Genomic DNA, 19,778 nt, shown 5'->3' on the forward strand with positions numbered 1-19,778 from the left:
TTCACTTAGGCACTAAAAGCTGGTACAGGATCTTTCTTGCAGCTGTGTCAGGATCAATGGTTTTGAAATGTCCCTTCAAGTTCCTCTTGAAGTGTCAGAAACTTCCTACAAATAATTTATTGCTTCTTTCAACTCACCCATCAGTTCTGGCCTCCACAACATCCTGCAGCAGCCACTTCAGTGAGATACCATTCTCTGGTCTTCTCCATACAACTTACAACTTCTCCACTACATTTACTCTAATTCATCAGGCTGCAGAATGTCAAGTGTAATTATTTGCAGTGACACAGAAGCTGCTCTCTTCTGTCACTTGCCCTCATTACCCTCCACAAACCTCCTCTCTCTCACTACCTGTTCTCTGGGAGAGAGCAGTGCTGTAAACACAGCCCAGGCTGCACAGAGAGCCTGAACTTACAGACAAATGTTTTGTGCCTCCAGTTTCATAAGTCTCTGCACTCTTTATGCTGATGTCCTGTGTGAGGCTGCTCCAGGCTACCTCAGACAGCAGCTGTTTCATTAAACCTCTGCAGACTTCCAGGTTTGTGCATGCTTCACCTGGAAACCAGAAATCAACCTTTTGAGGCAATGAAAGGGAAAAGGTTCCAGAGACACACAATCTCCAGGTAATGGGTTTTAGTCTGCCCAGGACCACTCACATGGTTTTTTTACCCAAATAATGTGGTGCACCAACCCAGCATTTCACTGTGCTCTTTGGTGGACTTAAATCAACAGCATTGGAAAGGTTTGTAAGAAACACACTGGCCTAAGAAAGGTTTCTGTTTATTCCTGAAGTGCCTTAGAAATTAAACATTGTACAAAATGTGACACTTTTAAAAAAATAAAACAAGTAATGCTATATCATTTAGCATGAGTAACATTACTCATGTAGCACAGCAGCAATGGAAGAAAGGAAAAGGCTTTGGAAAATCAAAGGAGCAACCCCCAACTCATATCTGCCCAAGCTTCAGCTGGGATCCTAAGACACTCCACAAGTAACATCCATGAGCAGCTCCATATGAAGATGAATTCCATATCAGTATTATCAGGAGCCCTGACAAACCTGCTGGAGGAGCAATGACTTGCATTCTACTATCACTGCTGTGCTGATCAAAAATAAACTGGTGACTGCACATAATAAACCAGACCATTCTTACAGCATCCAGGAAATACCCCCTTGCAGCACTGGACTCTTCCTGCTATTCCCTTAATCCTTTGCCTTGGTCATGCACTCAGAAGTCCATTTTGGCTCTGGATTGCAAAGTGTGTTGTTTAAACTCCTCTGGCTCCAACACACTCTGCCTCCCTGTAGCTAATTCTCTCTTCAGAACCTGCCCACATACTCCAGTTTGCAGCTCTCTGCTACATTTTACAAAAGGAAATCGAAGCAAATATTATAACTTTGATATAAAATCGGATGAAAAATTTCCACTGATAGTATTTCCATAAACATTTTATGTAACAAATTAATAGCTATCTTTAAATAAATCAAGTTTGCTGTTTTTTAATATCTATTTACATTATAAATACATACACACACAATTAAAACCCTGACATGGTAGAGTCTTGTGTCTGCCTGAAAGATGTCAGAAAGAAGGTTTTGAGAACCAAAATCTTCTCTGATGTATAATTTAGCACCTCAGGCAAGTTTGGAAACATCTTCATACTGGATATCTTCAACTCTGCGTCCTTTTAAAGGTCCCTGGAGAATGACAGGAAAAAAATGACATCACAACATAAAATTGTTTCTTGAATTCCCAACAGGGAGATTACAGTAGGAGAGGTAAAGGGGATTTGTTCATAATACAGTGTTCCTTGATTCATAGTTTTCAGCCTGACCAGAGAATGTGATAGGGCCTCAACACCATCCCAGAAATCCTTTCACTTTCAGTTTGCTTTTAGTACCAAAGTTCCTCCTCTCATCAGGGCACCTGCACAGTGTCTTCCCAAATCCTCCAGAATCCAACCTGGGCTTTGCACAGCCCTTCTTTGAACTGCAAGCTGTGTTTAGGCAAGTTTGACTTTGAGCCAGTATCATCTGTGCTTTATCAATCAGTTTAAAAGATTGGTTTTGCAGAGCAGAATAAAGAAAGAGCCAAACAGAGATGGTGGCATGGTCTGATTATTAACCATAATTGTTAACAATAAACAAGACAACAAATGAGCACATAAAGCCCCACATCAATCTGGAAAAGGCAGGAGTAAATTCACATCCTTGCATATTTTGCATTTTTTACCTTCCCACAAAACAGTACCACAATAGCCATGTTCAAAATAAACACAAAAAATATTTTCCAAATCTCTTTCAAGTTCAAAACTTGCTAAATTCAGCACCCTATCATCTTTTTGAAGATTCTCTGCAAACAGCAAAGAATAAGCCCATGATAGGTGGGAATATGTGGCTGTTGATGGGTGGAGGGTGTCCACAGAACTTTGCACACCACAAATCCCACCTGTAAGGCAGGATTAAGGATAACATGGTTCCTTCTGAAAGCTCTCTGTGTACAGATGGAAAGCTCTCTGCAAACAAGAGCTTGCAATGTTGGATACTTACTGAGTCAATGGTTATTGTCACTGAAAACTTCTTCTCATTGATGGATTCCAAAATGCCTTCATTTCCCCTGTACCCACCATTTAATACCATCACTTTCTTGCCTGAAATAAAAATAGGAAAAGACTTGCACAACAGGGTTCCAAAACTCTGCTGAAAAGTTTCCCCCCATCTTTCTTATAAACCCCCTTTAAGTATTTGAAGGTGCTCTAAGATCTTCACAGGCTGAACAACCCCAACTCTCTCAGCCTGTCTTCTCAGGAGAGGTTATGGTACTTTCAAGTGGATGAATTATAGTTCAAAAGAACTGAAACATAAATTTTGCAGTGGCAGAAGCTGAAAACAGAAGGAAACAGCTATACCTGGTGCTGGTATTACAGTTTCTAGATGTGTCTGATCAAGCTTCAGCTTGTCCCCAGAGTCAATCACCTTCACAACTGCTGTGTATTTGTCAATCACTTCCTGTTTGGAAAGGCAAAAGCCAATCAGAAATACCAAACATTTTTCTCTAAGTTTACATTTCAAAGTTAACAAACTTTGGCATTGTGACTCTGCAATTCTGCATTTTCAAAACCAGCAAAATGCAAAGGCTCCAGCCTGGAGATTTTGTGTGCAAAAGAGATCCTGCAGCTTAAAATATCAGTGCAGAACTGACTAGTCTTGGGTTAAAGTCTGACTGCACAGCTGTTGTCACATCCCATGGATACAGGGATTATTCTCCAATAGTACAAAGGACAAAGCTATGCTTAAGAAAAGATCACTGAATAGATGCCCTTAAACCAATTCAGAGGCTCACTGCCTGTCCAGAGTAAGTCCCAATACAGGTGAGGTGACATTTTAGTCCTCAACAGTGTTGTCTTAAGGCTGAACAACCTGCACAATGAAACAAATCTTCCTAAATCATCTAATTCCAAAAAAGCCAAACCAATGCCACATGTTCCCCATGGCCCACCTTACCTTAACAACTGCCTTCTTCTTGTGGTATTTCTCTCCAAGCTTTTTTGTTACAATTTTTACAATAATTTCCTGGGAGATTTGAAAGGAGAGAAAAAATAAAACTAAGTTCCAAAACATGCAAACAACTCTGCAATCTAAATTAACAGTACAGCACAGTGCAGGAAACAACAATAGCAAAGATGTGGCTTTCAGGAATTTGTGTATATTGTCAAATTACTGGCTCAAAGTAGCATCCCTCAAAACTTTTTTGGGTTTCTTTGACAAATACAGTTATACTTGAATTCACCATCTAATGTGATAGCCCACAATGGGTCAAGAGCAGGAAAGGGAAAATAACTGTGAATTTAGTTTGCAATCTGCTTTTGGATCTTTACACTAATCAAAAATGGCTTTAGAAATGCAGAATTGGCTGAATTTGGTAGAATACTAATTTTTAAGTCACTTACAGGCTGTAACCAGTAGTCTCTTCGAGATGTTCTTTTCTTCTCCTCTTCAAGCTAAAGAACAACAAATAATCACCATTTACTTCCTCTTTCCACTGCAGCTTTCCCATGCCTTGGAACAGCTTTGAACCAATTCTCCAGCCCCATGTCATGTGGGGAACAAAAACAATCCCCAAACCCTAAAGCAGGGTAAGTCAGTATAGTCTTGCCTCATAAATCCATTGGATGACTCCAGGAACTTATGACAAAATGATGGTGATTTGTATTTTTTTTTTTGGCAAGTTTCTAGGTTTTTCAAGGTGTTTTCTTCTCTTGCAAAATCTGTATTCCTTTACTTCCCAACACCTCAGTCATCTGGGGAATAGGCAGAGTTGAACAGCCAGTTTTATGAAGAAATGTAACCAATTTTATAGGGAAATGAAATTATTTTGCCTGGTAAGATGTGAAAGTTGGAATTCCACGTGAACTGAAGGTCTGAGGTCACTTCAAAGGTGAAGTGGACATTATCACATGCACAGGGGCACACAGAAACAGATCCTGCATGATTATTACCTCCATGATCTCATCCAGTGCAGATTTCTTCTTTTTCTCTTTGGACTGACCAGAGCTATGAGCTACTTCTTTTCTTTTAACTGCCCCCTCCACCATCTTCAGTGCATTCTGTCCAAGGACACTGCTGAAAAAGTAAGATGGTGTTTTCACAGCAGATCTTACATTTTTTTTCCTCTACCAAGATGCATTTGAGGAACTGGTTGTGCTGCTCTGCTCTGCTTGATTTCAGTTGTCCCAGTCCCCTTGCAGACCCTACACAGCTCCTCCTCTAGAACTGGTCTCCTTGGGGTGCAAACTCCATGTCCACTGAGGGTCACTGCTGGCAGTCCAGCAGAATGGACACAGCCCCATGACCAGGTCACCACTGCACAAACAAAAAGCTGATCAAGGTCTTGAGTTCAATAAAGAAGACAAAAGCTGGTCTGCAAATAAGGTTTTCAAATTTGAAAGCACAAACTTTAGAGAAGCCACTTGGACAGAGGAACTCTCAGACAGGGCAGATATATAGAATTCCTTCCAGACAGAGATATTGAGCCTATCTGGCAATGGGAGAAAACACCCTGGAATCTATAGAAAAGAGCTCCACACTCAGCAAACAAATGTCACTTTCATAACCATATTCAAAACAGGCAAACAGCCTAACTGTGGAGAATAAAGAGCAAGCAGCAGAAAAAGTTACATCTCAGGGATCAGGGAACATCTAGGTAAAGTGAGAACTGCCACTTTTATAACAGGCATTTGAACACAGTAAAAAAATTTAGGTATTGTTTTAACCCAAAAGATGAAGGCAGCTGCTCTGAGGTGAACAGTGATGAAATAATTAACATGGCCTTAGGACAAACTGCATCCTGTGGTGAGGATGTTGGATATACTCCCATGGGAATGAAGAAACAGGAATTGCAGTAGAAGCAACTTTAAGAGAAAAACTATAATTCAGAGAAAATCTGAATAATCAAAATTGCACATTAAATCACAAATCAAATAGCAAGTACTTAAAAAAAATCTCATAAAGGGCAATATACAATTAAAACATAACTGCAGTGTCCATATTTAAGAAGATAAACATATCCAGCTGTGAACTTACTACAGTACCATTTCAAAGTTTACAGATAAGTATTTAGTATATGCTGTGAATAAATGAGACTACTTGATATATGATTTCACATTTGGCCAAATTTTAGCAAGGACCTGAAGTATTCCTCACTGAAACTATTCAAGTGAGAGTCCGGATTAAGTTTCAGAATCATCTTAAGCACAACTCAATGCTTAGGGATAATTTACAAGTTTTCCTTAAAGCCTGCAATCTGTCTCTATTATTGCAAAGAGCTGCTTTACTGTCTCATTTTCTGCCTGGCATATATCCCATCAGATACCTTATCTAAGAGCTGAGTGAGATGAGGGAAAAGCTTTCTTTTTACCTGGAATACATTTAATTACAATATTGCCTTACATGAGAAGATGTACTGCTCATCAAACAGTTCCCCAGGCTGCTGTAAGTCAGTATTATTTGCATTATTGATCCCTTTTGTCCTGCATTGCTTGTGGTTACACGATGACAATTAAATTCCAGAGCTCTGGGAAGATTTATTTCAGGCAGATTTAGCTGCTTAAACGATGACCAAAGAAAGTATTGTCTCCAATTAGACAGGACAATCAAACCTTTTAGGAACCAAAATTAACCAGTCAGGAATATCCATTCATAGAAGGCAGCTGGGAGTAGATGGCATCACTGCAAATGCTTTGGTTGGATCCCCTTCCCATCCTCCACAGAGGAACCTGTAACTCACTTTTACTTTATGGGCATCTGCCATGAAGCACAGAGAATTCAAGAAGGCTCCTCACAGCTCACATTTAAGATACACCCACTCATCCATTTCAAATACAAAACCAACCATGAAGTCACCTAGTCACCCTTCTGAATACCAAGAAAGGATGAGAGATTAAACTCCAAATATCTCAGGACAAGACAAACCTTCCTGCTCATACAAATTCCATTGTCATAGAAGTGCTTTGTAACAGTAGAGGTTGGCCTTAAATTCTTTTCTCACCTTGTTTTAGAAGATGCTGCGACTGAAGTACTTGCTCCTTTGTTTAAATTAAATGTAACTAAAAAATAAAGAGACATTACTCTATTTCTATCTTTAAAAATAACTGCATTAAAGGATGTTAACAATTTTTAAAATCTGCAACTAGAAAAGAATAACAAATTTGAAAATATTTACTAATCTATATTTTGGTTTAGCTTTTCAAGTAAATTAAATTTTGTAATACAGAGTACTCTGCATTTCCACATTCTAGTGCTCTTTAGAACTGATCTCAAAGCACTTTATGAAGAACCAAGCAGGCTTCAATGCTCATTTCATTTGAATCAGCTCCAAAACTTCACAAAATTTTCTGATTTTCACTTATTTCATAGAATCAGTTCCAGCAGGTTCTAGAAAATTACATCCATCAAAATCTAGTTACCTTTTTCTTCCTCGTTTTCTCTATTCAGTTCAGTATAGACTGGCATTTCCTGCCAAAAAACACAAAGCACATTTAAAGAATCAAACAGAAAACTGAGTCAAGATATCATAATCATTGATTAGCTCTCAGTATTACAGACAGTAACTGTAATATTCAAGATGGCTTGATTAGTGAAAGATTAAAATTGAAAACATAATCTCATGACAGGCTCCTATGCAAAACTCACCAATTAACAGAGATGCTGCCTAAACTTGCTTAATTCCAGCATAAAAGTCAAGTGGCCTTGCTGCAGCAGTTTCCTCTACCTGAACCAGCATGATCCGACTGGTTTCTGGACAGACTGATAACTCAAAGAAGGAAATTCTGGCATCTTTCCAATTTTTCAGCACCAAAGGCTCAGACCATTTAAATTTCAATTAGTTTTAAATTAAGAAGCAGGCAATTGTTTACAACAGCATTTAAATGTACCCATCAATACCCAGGATCAAATGGGAGATTTTAGGCCTAGGGAACATGTATGGGGGTCATGGCATGATGCCAAGTAAACAGATCCCAAATAACCACACCAGCACCACCAAAATAGAACTTTTCACTATGTGAACTTGATTATGCCAGATCCCCCTGGTTATGTGTCTCAGCCTCCTCAGTGCACCAGGTACTTGTTATCTGCAGCCCTATTAGCTGTGAAACACCATAAATGAAGACATGATGCAGCCTAATGGACTGCTTGCTCCCCCTTCCTAAACTCAAGAGTGATTTTTAAATCACTAATCACTAGAAGAGCAGTAATTATTACTTCCTTAATACTACTGCAAGCTGGGTACATTGTGACTCCAAGTTAGGAAGCAAAGGAAATACCAGTCAAGGATTCCAGCAGCACCAAATTCCCCATTGACTTAACCACAAGGAGCTTTGGGCTGAAGTTTCACACACAGTGCAATTTTTCTCACCAGTTCTTTCCCCTCCAAACCTCTTCTAACTTGCTGCTCAATGAATTTAGCAGTCTTTTCCTCATCATCAAGGTCCTGTTTCTTCTTCCTCTCTTGCTCTTGCTGCCTGCGAATGGTCTCTGGGTCCCTGTCGATGTACTGAATGTACCAGCCCTTAGGGGTCTCATCAACCTTGCAAAGACCTAAAAAGTCAAGGCAAAACAAAGTGTTAACAATATCAAGATCATTTTTAGTCCATGTTTGTGGGAATCCTTAAAATCAGAGGGTTTTGGGAAAGCTGCAAAAGGCAGGCCTTAGAAACAGCAGAACTGCAATTAGAGCTAAGCAGTAGCCATAAGATTTGTCAGCAGAAAAGTGATATGAGACGTAGAAAGTAAGGACAAATAAAAATGTGTATTAATTTGTTCACTGAAGCAATGTAGATACTTCACCAGAGACAACACACCCCTTGCTGGGCTACTAAAACTGACTTTGAATTATCTGTGCCATGTGTTTCTGCCCTCAGCTGCCCAGATCTGTTTGGACACAGGCCAGTGTACATCACAAAGTGCATGAAGTGTTTTACAACACTTTCCTTATTGAAGGAAATGTTTCCTTTCCACTGTTTTAACAAGGAAGAAGACAGAAATCTAACATGTACAAATGATACACACTCACAGTATCACACTAAAGGAAATATTGCAGCACTGTGCTATTGTTACTGAGTCTGGCTAGAGTGACTTTCCAAACACTCTGTAACTGCTGGATGTATCCTGCAGAACAGGGGCATCCAGAGCCAAAGTAAACTTTCTGTCACACCCCAGTGCCATTTAATCTTTCTTCCTTCCACTAAACATAGAACTGCAGCTCTCCAGCTTTAACCCTTCCACTAGACCAGGAATGAAAATAACTGCTTGCTTCCTGTCAGATGTGGAGAGAATCTGTAATTTTTAAATGGCAGAAGCTAAATGTTAGAAGTTGATTTAGAATTTAGCAATGTATCCAGTAAATACAGACCAGCAGATGAAAGAAGGAAAGGCTCACAACTGATGTACTTATCCCAGACTTCTGACATTTTCCACAAGCAAACTCCTAATGGTTAGCACAGAAATATGTTTGGAAATCTTTTAGTGTTATATATAGAAGGGGAGGGGAAGAAAGAAAAAGAATTAACATAAATATTTACTGATCAATTATCAGGAATTCAATTACCCAATAATTTTAAGACTTCCCAACCCTGAGCAGGTGCACTTACCTTCTCTCCCCAGCCATTTTGTAAAATCAGTCAGTGTCTCCCACTGTGTGGCATTCATGTGGATGTGCTCTCGATGGCTGATGTACTCATTGTACACAATATTATTGTGCACTCTCTTTGTTCCTAAAATACAAATTATTATTATTATTACTACTACTACTACTATTATTATTACGTGGCTTGCACTGAACCAACAAAAGACACTAAAAACAAGCAAACAGTAAAATATTTACCAAATCGCCTCCTGAGTAATTCTAGGAAATCATTTCGGAATTCCCTTAGAAAATAAAAAAAAAAGTATTTTTAGTAAAATTTTAACAACTAAGAAGCAATTTTCTGTTGTCATTAACAATTAAATATCTGCAGTATAAACCTGATCATTCTTTTGAGCTGAGCATGACCAGCTCAGCTCATTTCCCTTTTTCAGTACGCCAGGATTAAATACAGGATGAAACACAATATGATACATGCACACACTGTAAGTGTCCAAGAGAGGCCTCTCAAGGGGATAAAATGGAGCAGAGGAATCTCAACACTTCCCACTAATTGCTGGCATTTGATTACCAGGTGTCTTCCCAGGCTGACTGACACAGAGCACACGGCAGGACAAAGGGCAGAGGAGTGGATGGGGCAGATGGATCACTCATCTCCCTGCTAATTCCAGGGCTGCAGCATAAAGCCTCACTTCAAACTCGTGTTGAGGACAGCTCCAGTCATCCCAGCTGTCATGTAGGTCAGCTGGATAAAGGCCAGGGAGAAGCTGGGGGATGTCAGTCCCTCCCCTGACTTGTTCTCTCTCTGTTATGGCTCTTTTAGCTTGTGTGTGTGGCAGTCACTCAGCAGGGACAGAAAGGTGATGTATTTGTAACACAGAGCAACTTTAAACAGGATTAAAACATGAGACAAAACTGTCAAATTTTACTAAAATTTACTTGAAATCTCCTACTAAAGTTTAAAGGTGGCATTGCCTCAATTTTCAATTACAAGAAGAGCTGACACTAACATGTATCACGATAAAGTGTCTTCAGTGGGGCATTATTGGGCCTTAGGGGTGTGGTTGTGCAGACATGAAACAGGGATGAAGATCTGGGTAAGAATACACAAAAAACTTACTCAGAGAAGTAATCCATGAATTGCTGAGGATTTTCAGAAGCCAGCAGCAACTGCCTCTGGTGGGACTCAGACATGCAATGACACTTGAAGCCATTCTATAAAGCAGAAATAAATACTTGGCTTGTCTTTCTCTCAATTTGCAACACTCATAGAATGAAGAGAGTACTAAAATCCTACAAATAAAATCCTACAGGTGTGATCGCAGCTCCCACAATGTTCCCCTCGATAGCACTAGGGACATTTACAAGGGAGACTGAAAAGACAAGGGACGACGGCTTTAAATCGATACAGAGCAGGGTTAGATTGGATATTGGGAAGAAATTCTTCCCTGTGAGGGTGGTGAGGCCCTGGCACAGGGTGCCCAGAAAAGCTGTGGCTGCCCCTGGATCCCTGGAAGTGTCCAAGGCCAGGCTGGACAGGGCTTGGAGCAACCTGGGATAGTGGAAGGTGTCCCTGCCCATGGTAAGGGGTTGGAAGCAGATGATCTTTAAGGTCCTCCCAACCCAAACCATCCTGTGATCCCATGAGATCGGAGCTGTCACAAGAGCGGACCCCAGTCAAGGGGCCCTGATCCCGGGAGAACCGGGACTGGGCGTCCTCAGTCGGAGACCGGAGCCGCCGGAAGGACCGGGGACCCCCAGCGCGCCCCCAGTTACCTCATCGCGGCACTGCTTCTGGCACATCTGGCAGTACCAGCGCAGCTTCTGCAGCCCCTTGGACTTGATGCGGTTGGCGATGGCCTTGGGGCTGAGGAAATCCGACTTGCCCATGATGCCGGTGCCGTACCCGGTGCCGCTCCCGATCCCGCCCCCTCCGGAAATGGCGGCGGCGCCCTGGAAGCGGATCCCGGCGGGGCGGCGCAGGCGCGCTGCGGGCGCGCTGACCTTCAGCGGGGCTGTGGTGGAGGCGCCGCCATGTTCGCCCGGGGCGCCGCGGTCGTGCTGGTCCAGCCGCAATGGTACCGGCACGGGCTTGGACGGGCGCTGTGGGCACGGGGGAGCGCGTCCCGATGGCCGGGGCGGCTCCGCGGGGTGAGGGGGGGACGGCTTCCCTCGGCCGTGCGGCGCCTGGGGGCGGCGGGGTTGCGGCCACGGGCGGCCCTGAGGGGCTGTGGGCTCTGAGGGGTGGTGGCGGAGCCGGTACCGGGAGATGAGGGCAGCGGAGACCCGCAGGGATGGAGGGTCCGTCCTCGCTGGGTGGGAGCGCTCGGCCGGGGTGGGTGAATGGGACAGGCAAGGGTTAAAGGACAGGTTTCTACATGGCAGGAGACCCTGCTCTGGCCAGGAAATGGTGCAGCCTCCTCTGCGTCGTTTTAATAGTCTTTAGAAACGAATTGCGTTGCGTGAAGCTTTGTTTAAAATGATTTTACTTCTAATTTGCCCTTCCAATGCCCTCGTTTGCCCCGTCCCATTAGCCAAGGGAGTGGGTAACGCGTTAAACCTTTCTGTGTACTCGGCACTGCTGGCCTCGAGTCCTGGGCCAGTCCCGGCCCCTCAGTTCAGGGAGGACATTGAGGTGCTGGAGCGAGTCCGGAGAAGGGCAGTGGGACTGAGGAAAGGCCTGGAGCAGGGCAGTGGGACTGGGGAAATGTTTGGAGAAGGGCAGTGGGACTGGGGAAGGGGCCGGAGAAGGGCAGTGGGACTGGGGAAGGGCCTGGAGAAGGGCAATGGGACTGGGGAAGGGGCTGGAGCCCAGGTCCCCTGAAGAGCAGCTGGGGGAGCTCAGCCTGGAGAAAAGGAGACTCGGGGTGACCTTATCACTCTACAACTCCCTGACAGCAAAGTGCAGTCAGGTGGGAGTTGGCCTCTTCTGACAGGCAGCCAGCGGCAGGACATGATTAACACAGGTTTAGGTTGTGCATTAGGAGCACTTTCTTCATAGAAAGTGTAATTAGGCATTGGAATGAGCTGCCCAGGGAGGTTGAGGAGCCACCGTCCCTGGAGGTGTCTGAAGAAAGACTGGATGTGGCACGCAGTGGTTTAGTTGATAAGGGGGTGTTCGGTCATAGGTTGGACTTGATGATCTCAGAGGTCTTTTCCAACCTAATTGATTCTGTGAAATTACACAGGTAGGGAAGGATGAAGGTGTGCATACAAGCCACAGGTCAGAGTGGCTTGTCTCTGCCACAGATCTTTTTTAAGAAACAGTAAATCTTTGAATTTTCATCACTCTGAAAGGGACTTGCCCTTGGGAGGTGTTGGTTTGTGGAGAGCTAGTGAATTATCCTAATCTCTCCTTCATCTCTTTTCAGGGGCCAAGTCAGGAATATGGCAACGCTAAAAGACAGTAAGTAGAGGTTTTGTCTGCTCTTGAGAGAGGGAAAATGTTGCAGAAAAAACATCTGTTAAAATATAATTCTGTTTAGCCTCTGTTGGGTAAAATGATTGTGATATATAACAATGATATATAGACCTGTAGTGCTAATTACATTAAACAAGTGTCCTTCAGAAGCAGTAATTTAGACGTCTTTATAGTTTTACTCAAATAGATTTAAAAAATATTTTTGTCATATGTGCTAAACCAGATTTCTGCTCACTTCTAAGAGTTACCTTAGTTTCTCTTTTGTTTCTTTCCTTGTGCTTTTATGAAGCATTTTGGGGGAAAAAGGGATTGACTGAATGATTTTAGTGTGAGAATGCTTCCTTAAGCCATCCCTCATAGTTCTTATACAGGGATATTGCCTTGGAATTGTGCTTGTCTATGGGATACCTGTTTTGGTTTCTTTTTCCATTTATGTTTTTATAAATGTCATTTTACCACAGTCTAAATAGAGGAGGAAATTTATTCTGTCTTCATACTATGGGGACTTTTTTGTTTATTTTCTCTGTCATCTGTGAAAAAAGACATTATACCTCAAATAATCTATTTGTGAAACAGGTAGATTTGGAAGCAAAGAGAATAGTAAATAGACTTAATGTTGGGATAAATATTAAATTAATGTTATGTCTGAAGAAAAAACCTCTCTATTGTAAAGATGAATTTGTGTTAGCTATGTTCTTATTGCAAATAAGATAATACCCAGGTCTCTTATGAGGTTTATTTGTGCACTGTTTATTTATTTATTTCTTCTTCTTTGAGGAACAGGGCAAAATGTTTTTGGATGGCTCTTGCTGGCATTTTGTTGTTTGGGTTTGAGTCATTATGCCAGTACAGTCTGTGACCTTGAACTCTTAACCTTGCAGTCACCAGGCGTTTAAAGTCCATCAAGAACATCCAGAAGATCACCAAGTCCATGAAGATGGTTTCTGCAGCCAAATATGCAAGAGCTGAGAGGGAGCTGAAGCCTGCAAGGGTCTATGGAACAGGAGCTCTGTGTGAGAGAAAAATCTTGCACTTAATGATGGGGGAGCAGAAGAGGAGGTTTTCATACTGGTGATAAAATGCCAAGGCTTTTTAACCTTCCAGTAGTCTGTTTCCAAAAGAATTTGCACAGTGAACTTCACTGATCTGATCAAAGCTGTGACTGGCTTTGAATTTTTTCTTGCTCACATCTGGTCTGACCATGTGCAAGCTTAGAACAATTGCAAAGGAAATAAAATTAATCTGGCTGAAATCTGGAGGCCCTTTGGTATTGGTTTTAGTTAGAATAATTCAGAGTATTTTTTATTACTTACTTGCTTTTTTGGCACCCTTGAAAAACGTGTAATGATCTTTTTTTTTTTTCAGCTCTTTATGAGAAAGCAGAAATAAAGGCACCTGAGGACAAGAAGAAGCACCTCCTCATTGGTGTGTCCTCTGACCGAGGCCTGTGTGGTGCTATCCATACATCTATTGCTAAAACCCTGAAGAATGAGATTACCAACCTCTCAAATGCAGGGAAAGAGGTTATGGTGGTTGGAGTAGGTGACAAGATCAGAGGCCTGCTTCAAAGGTAAGAAGGATGGGGCCCGAAAGTTCAGTTTGGAGTTTTGTTTTCTGTGGTAGAAATTACAAGACTGTAAGATTGTGTGCCATTGGCAGGAAATTGCATTTAAGGGAACTGTGTTAAATTCAAGTTCCTGTAAAAAAAAAACAACTGAAAAGTGGTTTTGATACACAATTTGGGAAACTGCTGCAGAGCACTATTATATTCTTGAAATAAAAGTCTGAAAGCTGGCAACTGATGCTCACATGTGTGTATTGTGAAGCTGTGGTAATTTAACTAAAGGCAAAGTTTCTTTCAGACCCTAATTCAATAAAATGTTTCATTCTAAACACTCCTAAGTTACAGTCAGTTACTTCTAGTAAGTCTTACTGCTCCTTGTACTTTAGAGCATCCCCTTGGTTCTAACACAGGTTTGTTGTTGCTGCAGGACACATGGCAACTATTTCCTGCTGACATTCAAAGAGGTGGGACGGAGACCTCCAAGCTTTGGAGATGCTTCAGCCATTGCTTTAGAGCTGTTAAACTCTGGGTATGAATTTGATGAAGGCTCTGTCATCTACAATCGGTTCAGGTAAGGTTGAACTGAAACTTCACTGGAAAAATACTGGGCAGAATGCTTCAGAGAGCATATTGGCCCAATGAAGTTGTATGAAAGCTGGCTGTGATTTGGCATATTCACTTCTTGATTTTGTTGTGTGTCAAGAGCTGGGCTGTTTTTTCTAGTAGCTGTGGTTGGAACTCCCTTTTAACTTGTGTATAGCTGTTATATTTACAGTCAACACATCATTATATCCACTTGTTATCCAAGATCTTTTCATCAGGGTTATCACAAAACTTTGTGGCATTGGAAAGCCAGAAGTTGTCTATTCTAATTTGATTTGAACCATTCAGTTTAGAGTCAGTTCAGTTGAACTGAAGAGCCTGTTTTGCTCTTTTTGTACAGGTCTGTCATTTCTTACAAGACTGATGAAAAACCAATCTTCTCCTTTGAAACTGTGGCTGGCTCTGGTAAGTAGGGAGCTAGAAACCACCAGTTACATGCAGTGATAAGTCACAAGAAAAGCACTCTGAAAATGGGAATATGATATTAAAACATCTTATTATGGTGCTTGTATCATAGTTTAACAGATGATTTTATCTTGGCCAAGATCAATCCAAGGCTGGCTCACAAAGGTGCTGTGGGTCAAGGAGGTTAAAAGGAAAGGTGATACTAATTCTGGTTTGAGATTCTGTCTCAAGCAAGAATTATGCATATGTAAATTCTGTCAGTTCCAAAATTTTCATCATTGAATAGTCTGAGTAGTGAGTGACTTTTCACTGCTCACTAAAAATACCCCAGAATGTTTCTGCAGCACTGTATGGGAAGGTTAAACATAATATGGCGATAGTGTATTTTGCTTTGGTCTGACTTTCCTAATATTAAATTAAATTAAAACACATAAAATAGTTAACAGAATTATAACTAGCATAGAGATTCTAAAGGTACACATAATATGTTCAGAAAATCCCTCTGTGCTGCCTTAAATATTGAACCAGCCCAGCCAAGTCATCTTCTCCATGTCATTGTATTTTGCTGGAAGTAGTGAATCTTGGCTGTGTCTGAGCCTGCTGCTGCATGTTTTGCAGAAAGCCTGAGTATCTATGATGATATTGATGCTGATGTGCTGAGGAACTACCAGGAGTTCACGCTAGCAAACATTCTGTACTACTCCCTGAAGGAATCCACCACCAGCGAGCAGAGTGCCAGGATGACTGCCATGGACAACGCCAGCAAGAATGCTTGTAAGCTCCTCCTTGGCTTTTCAGGACTTCAGTTGTTCAGCAGGAAAGTGCTGACCTTCCTTTGTGTAATACTTCACCTCAAAAATCAGCTATTTCCTATCTTAATTCCACTTCTAATTGTTGTTTTTTTTTTTTTTGAGCCAGTTCAAGAGATTCTCTTTCAAACATGAACTGTATTTAGTCCCTGGAAAGAGGGATTGCTGCCAAGAAACAGGCCTAAGACTGGAAGTGAAATAACAGATCATTTAAAAGGCATATGAAATACTAAACTAATCTTGTAATGGCTAAATATTCTCTATTGCTCCTTTCATTTGGCTGCTCTGAGGCTTTCCTGAATTTTTATAAATCTATACTTGTTCACCAAATATAATTAGTGCAGTGCAATTTTAAGGTGGGGAAACTTGAACAATAGTTAAATACCATCTGTCATGGAGCAAGTAAAGAATATGTAAGTATGCTTTGGAAGGATAGTGGTGATTGTGTGAAGCTGATATGATGTGCAGCTGGGCTGCCTGCAGTGGTAGGCATGGCTCTCATGACCAGCTTGAGAGAAAGAGGTGATACTGCTGTGTTTAGACATGATTGAGAAAAAAATAATTGAGAAAAATCTGTCTCCTTGAAGGAAAGAACAATGCAGTTAATTGACAGTGAAATCTAATTTCAAAGCTAATGATGCTTGCTTATGTTATGTTACAATAAGCTATGTCATGCCTGGCATTTACAAGTCTGCCAGCTGTTCTGCAGATGTTTAGCTGACAAGCTGAATTCTCATGTTTCTAGATTGTTTACTGTTAATTTTACCTGTAGGGAAAAAATGTCAGGTGCACTCTGGTATTTGGCACTATTTGCCACTTGCAAATACCAAGAGGCACTAAGCCTTGTATTGGTACTTGGTATTTGCAGTAGTTTACAAGCCACTTGGATATTGTGCCCATAGAGCCTCTCTGTATGTGCATTTATAGACATTTATACACTGATTTTGTGTTTAAACTCCATCCTTGCCTAATTCCAGCTGAGATGATTGACAAGCTGACCTTGACCTTCAACCGCACCCGTCAAGCCGTCATCACCAAGGAGCTCATTGAGATCATCTCTGGTGCTGCTGCTCTGTGAGTATTTGTGTGAAGGTGCACTCAGAGCTCTTGCAGTCATGTGCTGCTTTGTGCCAGGGTAACAGGCAGACTTTGGGATTCCCTAAAACCAGAGGGAAGGCAGTCCCTGGCATGGCTCCCAAGCTTTTCAGCTTTTGCAGTTCTACTAACCAGAGAGAAGTTTGGCAGTTTTTTCTGATCAAATGTAGTTTAAAAGCTGGTAAAATAGATCTTCAGCCTCACCATGCATCCTTGCCTAGAGAGGTGAGGGTTTTCCTCCTGGCCTTTGGTGGATTTCCTCCCTCCTCCCTTTTACCTGGACATTTCCTACTTTGCCTGGTCAAATAGCCCAGTAGTGTTGAGTGGGGGAGAGCAAATGGCGTGACTGAACTGCTTTTGGATAAATCAAGTGTTCAGAAGCTGAGAGTTTGGAGCTGGGTTTGCAAGGAGGGAATTTCCAGAATATTTTCATATGGAATATGTATTTTACTTGAAGTTCAGTATTTTGCTTGTTTGCCTGAGGATGAGGTTTTGTGCAGGTGTGTGCTGCAGGTTACAAATGTGTGGGCTTAGACCACAATTTGTAACTGCATGTAGCTCATGTGTGTTACTGTAACAGTTAAAAATTTCTGCTCTGTATGGAAATACACGTGTTCATATCCTGTGCATTGACAGAATGCCTGGAATATGGATTTTATATGATTTTGGTGCTGTATTGTCCTCCTCACAATACATTTGTGGTCAGAAATCCGTGCAGAGTTTTGCCTGAATTTGCATGAGTTGCTTCCTAACCTGCTTGTTTTGTTTTTTCTCGTAATACCATAACCAGGGATTAATCGGAAAAAGAGGTTCAGCCAAATCCAAGAGGTAAAGTTATGTCACAGAAACTGGATTGTGTTTTAAAATGAATTAACACAGGAAATAGGGAATCAGATGAGGAAGTCAGAATTGAGTGATCTTGGTCAGACAGAAACTTTTCTTCCTGAACAGCTGTGAAATTGGACGTTTTTAGTTTGAATTTTTCCAAAGAGTTCTTAATTTTCAGTAATTTTAAGGAAAATATGTCCATGGGGGAATTATCCCATATGAATTATAATTTTCTGTAGGTTTTTTTTTGTTCTCTATTATTGGATTAATTTGCAATTGCTGTTTGAATTTTTGCATCGTGGCCTGACTTAATGCAATTGCTTAAAAATGTCTGCATATAAGACATACCTAAAGAGGTTTCTGTACTAACATGAACATATTCAAAATCTAAAATGTAATTAAAATTTCAAAATTTAAAATATAAGAAAAAAATAGATTTGATGAAGAGTTGGGGGGGTGGTGAGGAATATTAATGAAGTATTCAAACTGGGAAGATAGCCGTTTAAAAAAAATTGATGAAAGGGTTTTAATTTGTTTCAATCTTCTTTACAGATGAAGAGGAGCTCTTCTGAGCATATGTGGTTTAGCCTGCCTGTGTCTGTGTTGACAAGACTGCTCTGTTATCTTGTGAAGAAGTGAAAAGCCCCAGAAATCTGTAAATTCTTATAATAAACCACCTCCATGAAACAGATCCTTTTGATTGTCTGTGGAGCAAATGCTCTTGGAGTCTAAATATCTGGGTTGGGCTTGGGTGTGCTTTGAAACTTTATTTTTTAAAAGTCTATGCTCTACACTTTTAATTTATTTGCCACGTGAAACATCTAAATGGATGGTTTTTTGAAGAGTGGAAGAGATTTTCTGACTTCACCCTGGTTTTGAAAATGAAGTGACCTATTTTGGGAGGTACGTTGCATTGTGGGCTGAAGGAGGAGACTGGAATAACCTCTGCATCACACAGCTGGAACACTGATCTCTCTTATTTTCATTTTGTATTGCTACTGTTTGCAGATGTTGAATTTTTCAAATTAAGTGATGTGATTAGGTGAGTCACTACAGAGGTTCAGAATGCACAGTTTATATGATGGTCAGTGTGTGTATAGAAATGTAAATATCAGAGGGCTGGGGCACCTCTGCTTTGAGACACCCTGAGAGTTTTGCTCAGCCTGGAGAAGAGAAGGTCCCAGGGAGACCTTTCAGCATCTGAAGGGGCTCCAGGGGAGCTGGGAAGGGACTCTGGATAAGGGCATGGAACAACAGGACAAGGGGCAGTGGATTTAAATTGATGGAGGGCAGGGATGGATTGGATATTGGGAATAAATTCTTTACTGTGAGGGGGGTAAGGCCTTGGCACAGGGTGCCCAGAGGAGCTCACACTGGTCCCAGTGTGGAGCCTTGAGGGGCACCACCCTCACCTTGAGCTGTTAACCAAACCAGGAGCTTCAGGACTTTGTTTGGGGTCCAGGTCATCTTCAGGCTGCAGATGGGAGATGTGACTGTGACTGATACAACAGCCTACTCACAAAGCAAAGTGCTAATTTATGAACTAATTGGGTTTTCATACTAGAGTTCTGATATTCACAGTTCTGTCCTACATGCTCTGATTAGTTATATGCAACTTAGTTTAGCTCTTGTGTGTCTCCATAGCCACCACTGTAAGAGCTGTGCTGCTCCTCCCTGCACCTCCTGCACCACTCAGTTACTGTAAATTTTCTTTCTGGATCCTTTTTGCCACCAGAGTTCCATCCTTTTCCTACTTTTTTTTTTTTTTTTTTCCCTAATTAAACAACTCACCCAGAAACGCTTTTCCCTCATTGCTGCCAATTTGGTGTTCCATCCAGCTGGAAAGAAAAAAGAAGAAAACAACCTTCCTGGGCAGCCTGTTGCAGTGCTCTGCCACCCTCTGTGTAAGG

The 19,778-nt window shown here is 41.5% G+C and overlaps 2 protein-coding genes across 6 annotated transcripts; one reads left to right on the forward strand and one right to left on the reverse strand.

Annotated features, from left to right (window-relative positions):
- Nucleotides 1–764: 764 nt before the first annotated feature.
- KIN (Kin17 DNA and RNA binding protein) lies at nucleotides 765–11,056 on the reverse strand. Of its 3 annotated transcripts, none has more exons than XM_036401391.2 (13): nucleotides 10,920–11,056; nucleotides 10,264–10,358; nucleotides 9,384–9,427; nucleotides 9,151–9,273; nucleotides 7,917–8,098; nucleotides 6,967–7,015; nucleotides 6,549–6,606; nucleotides 4,501–4,621; nucleotides 3,952–4,002; nucleotides 3,506–3,574; nucleotides 2,911–3,010; nucleotides 2,552–2,652; nucleotides 765–1,699 (listed from the first exon to the last, which is right to left on the reverse strand). In XM_036401391.2, the coding sequence occupies exons 1-13, from the start codon at nucleotides 11,031–11,033 to the stop codon at nucleotides 1,637–1,639; spliced, it is 1,170 nt and encodes a 389-aa protein (XP_036257284.1). In that variant the 5' UTR covers nucleotides 11,034–11,056; the 3' UTR covers nucleotides 765–1,636. The 3 variants fall into 3 exon arrangements, with proteins under 3 accessions (XP_036257284.1, XP_036257283.1, XP_054370935.1); XM_036401390.2 differs by having other exon boundaries at nucleotides 4,501–4,624; XM_054514960.1 differs by lacking the exon at nucleotides 3,506–3,574 and having other exon boundaries at nucleotides 4,501–4,624.
- Nucleotides 11,057–11,126: 70 nt separating this feature from the next.
- On the forward strand, nucleotides 11,127–18,559 carry ATP5F1C (ATP synthase F1 subunit gamma). Of its 3 annotated transcripts, XM_036401136.1 has the most exons (10): nucleotides 11,127–11,221; nucleotides 12,515–12,549; nucleotides 13,446–13,577; nucleotides 13,930–14,134; nucleotides 14,556–14,699; nucleotides 15,072–15,136; nucleotides 15,755–15,910; nucleotides 16,923–17,019; nucleotides 17,831–17,868; nucleotides 18,421–18,559. In XM_036401136.1, the coding sequence occupies exons 1-9, from the start codon at nucleotides 11,178–11,180 to the stop codon at nucleotides 17,835–17,837; spliced, it is 885 nt and encodes a 294-aa protein (XP_036257029.1). In that variant the 5' UTR covers nucleotides 11,127–11,177; the 3' UTR covers nucleotides 17,838–17,868; nucleotides 18,421–18,559. The 3 variants fall into 3 exon arrangements, with proteins under 3 accessions (XP_036257029.1, XP_036257030.1, XP_054370947.1); XM_036401137.1 differs by lacking the exon at nucleotides 17,831–17,868; XM_054514972.1 differs by lacking the exons at nucleotides 17,831–17,868; nucleotides 18,421–18,559 and having other exon boundaries at nucleotides 16,923–17,023.
- The last annotated feature ends 1,219 nt before the right edge of the window (nucleotides 18,560–19,778 follow it).

This window comes from Molothrus ater, chromosome 5, assembly GCF_012460135.2.
Source record: "Molothrus ater isolate BHLD 08-10-18 breed brown headed cowbird chromosome 5, BPBGC_Mater_1.1, whole genome shotgun sequence".
Taxonomy (NCBI): Eukaryota; Metazoa; Chordata; class Aves; order Passeriformes; family Icteridae; genus Molothrus; species Molothrus ater.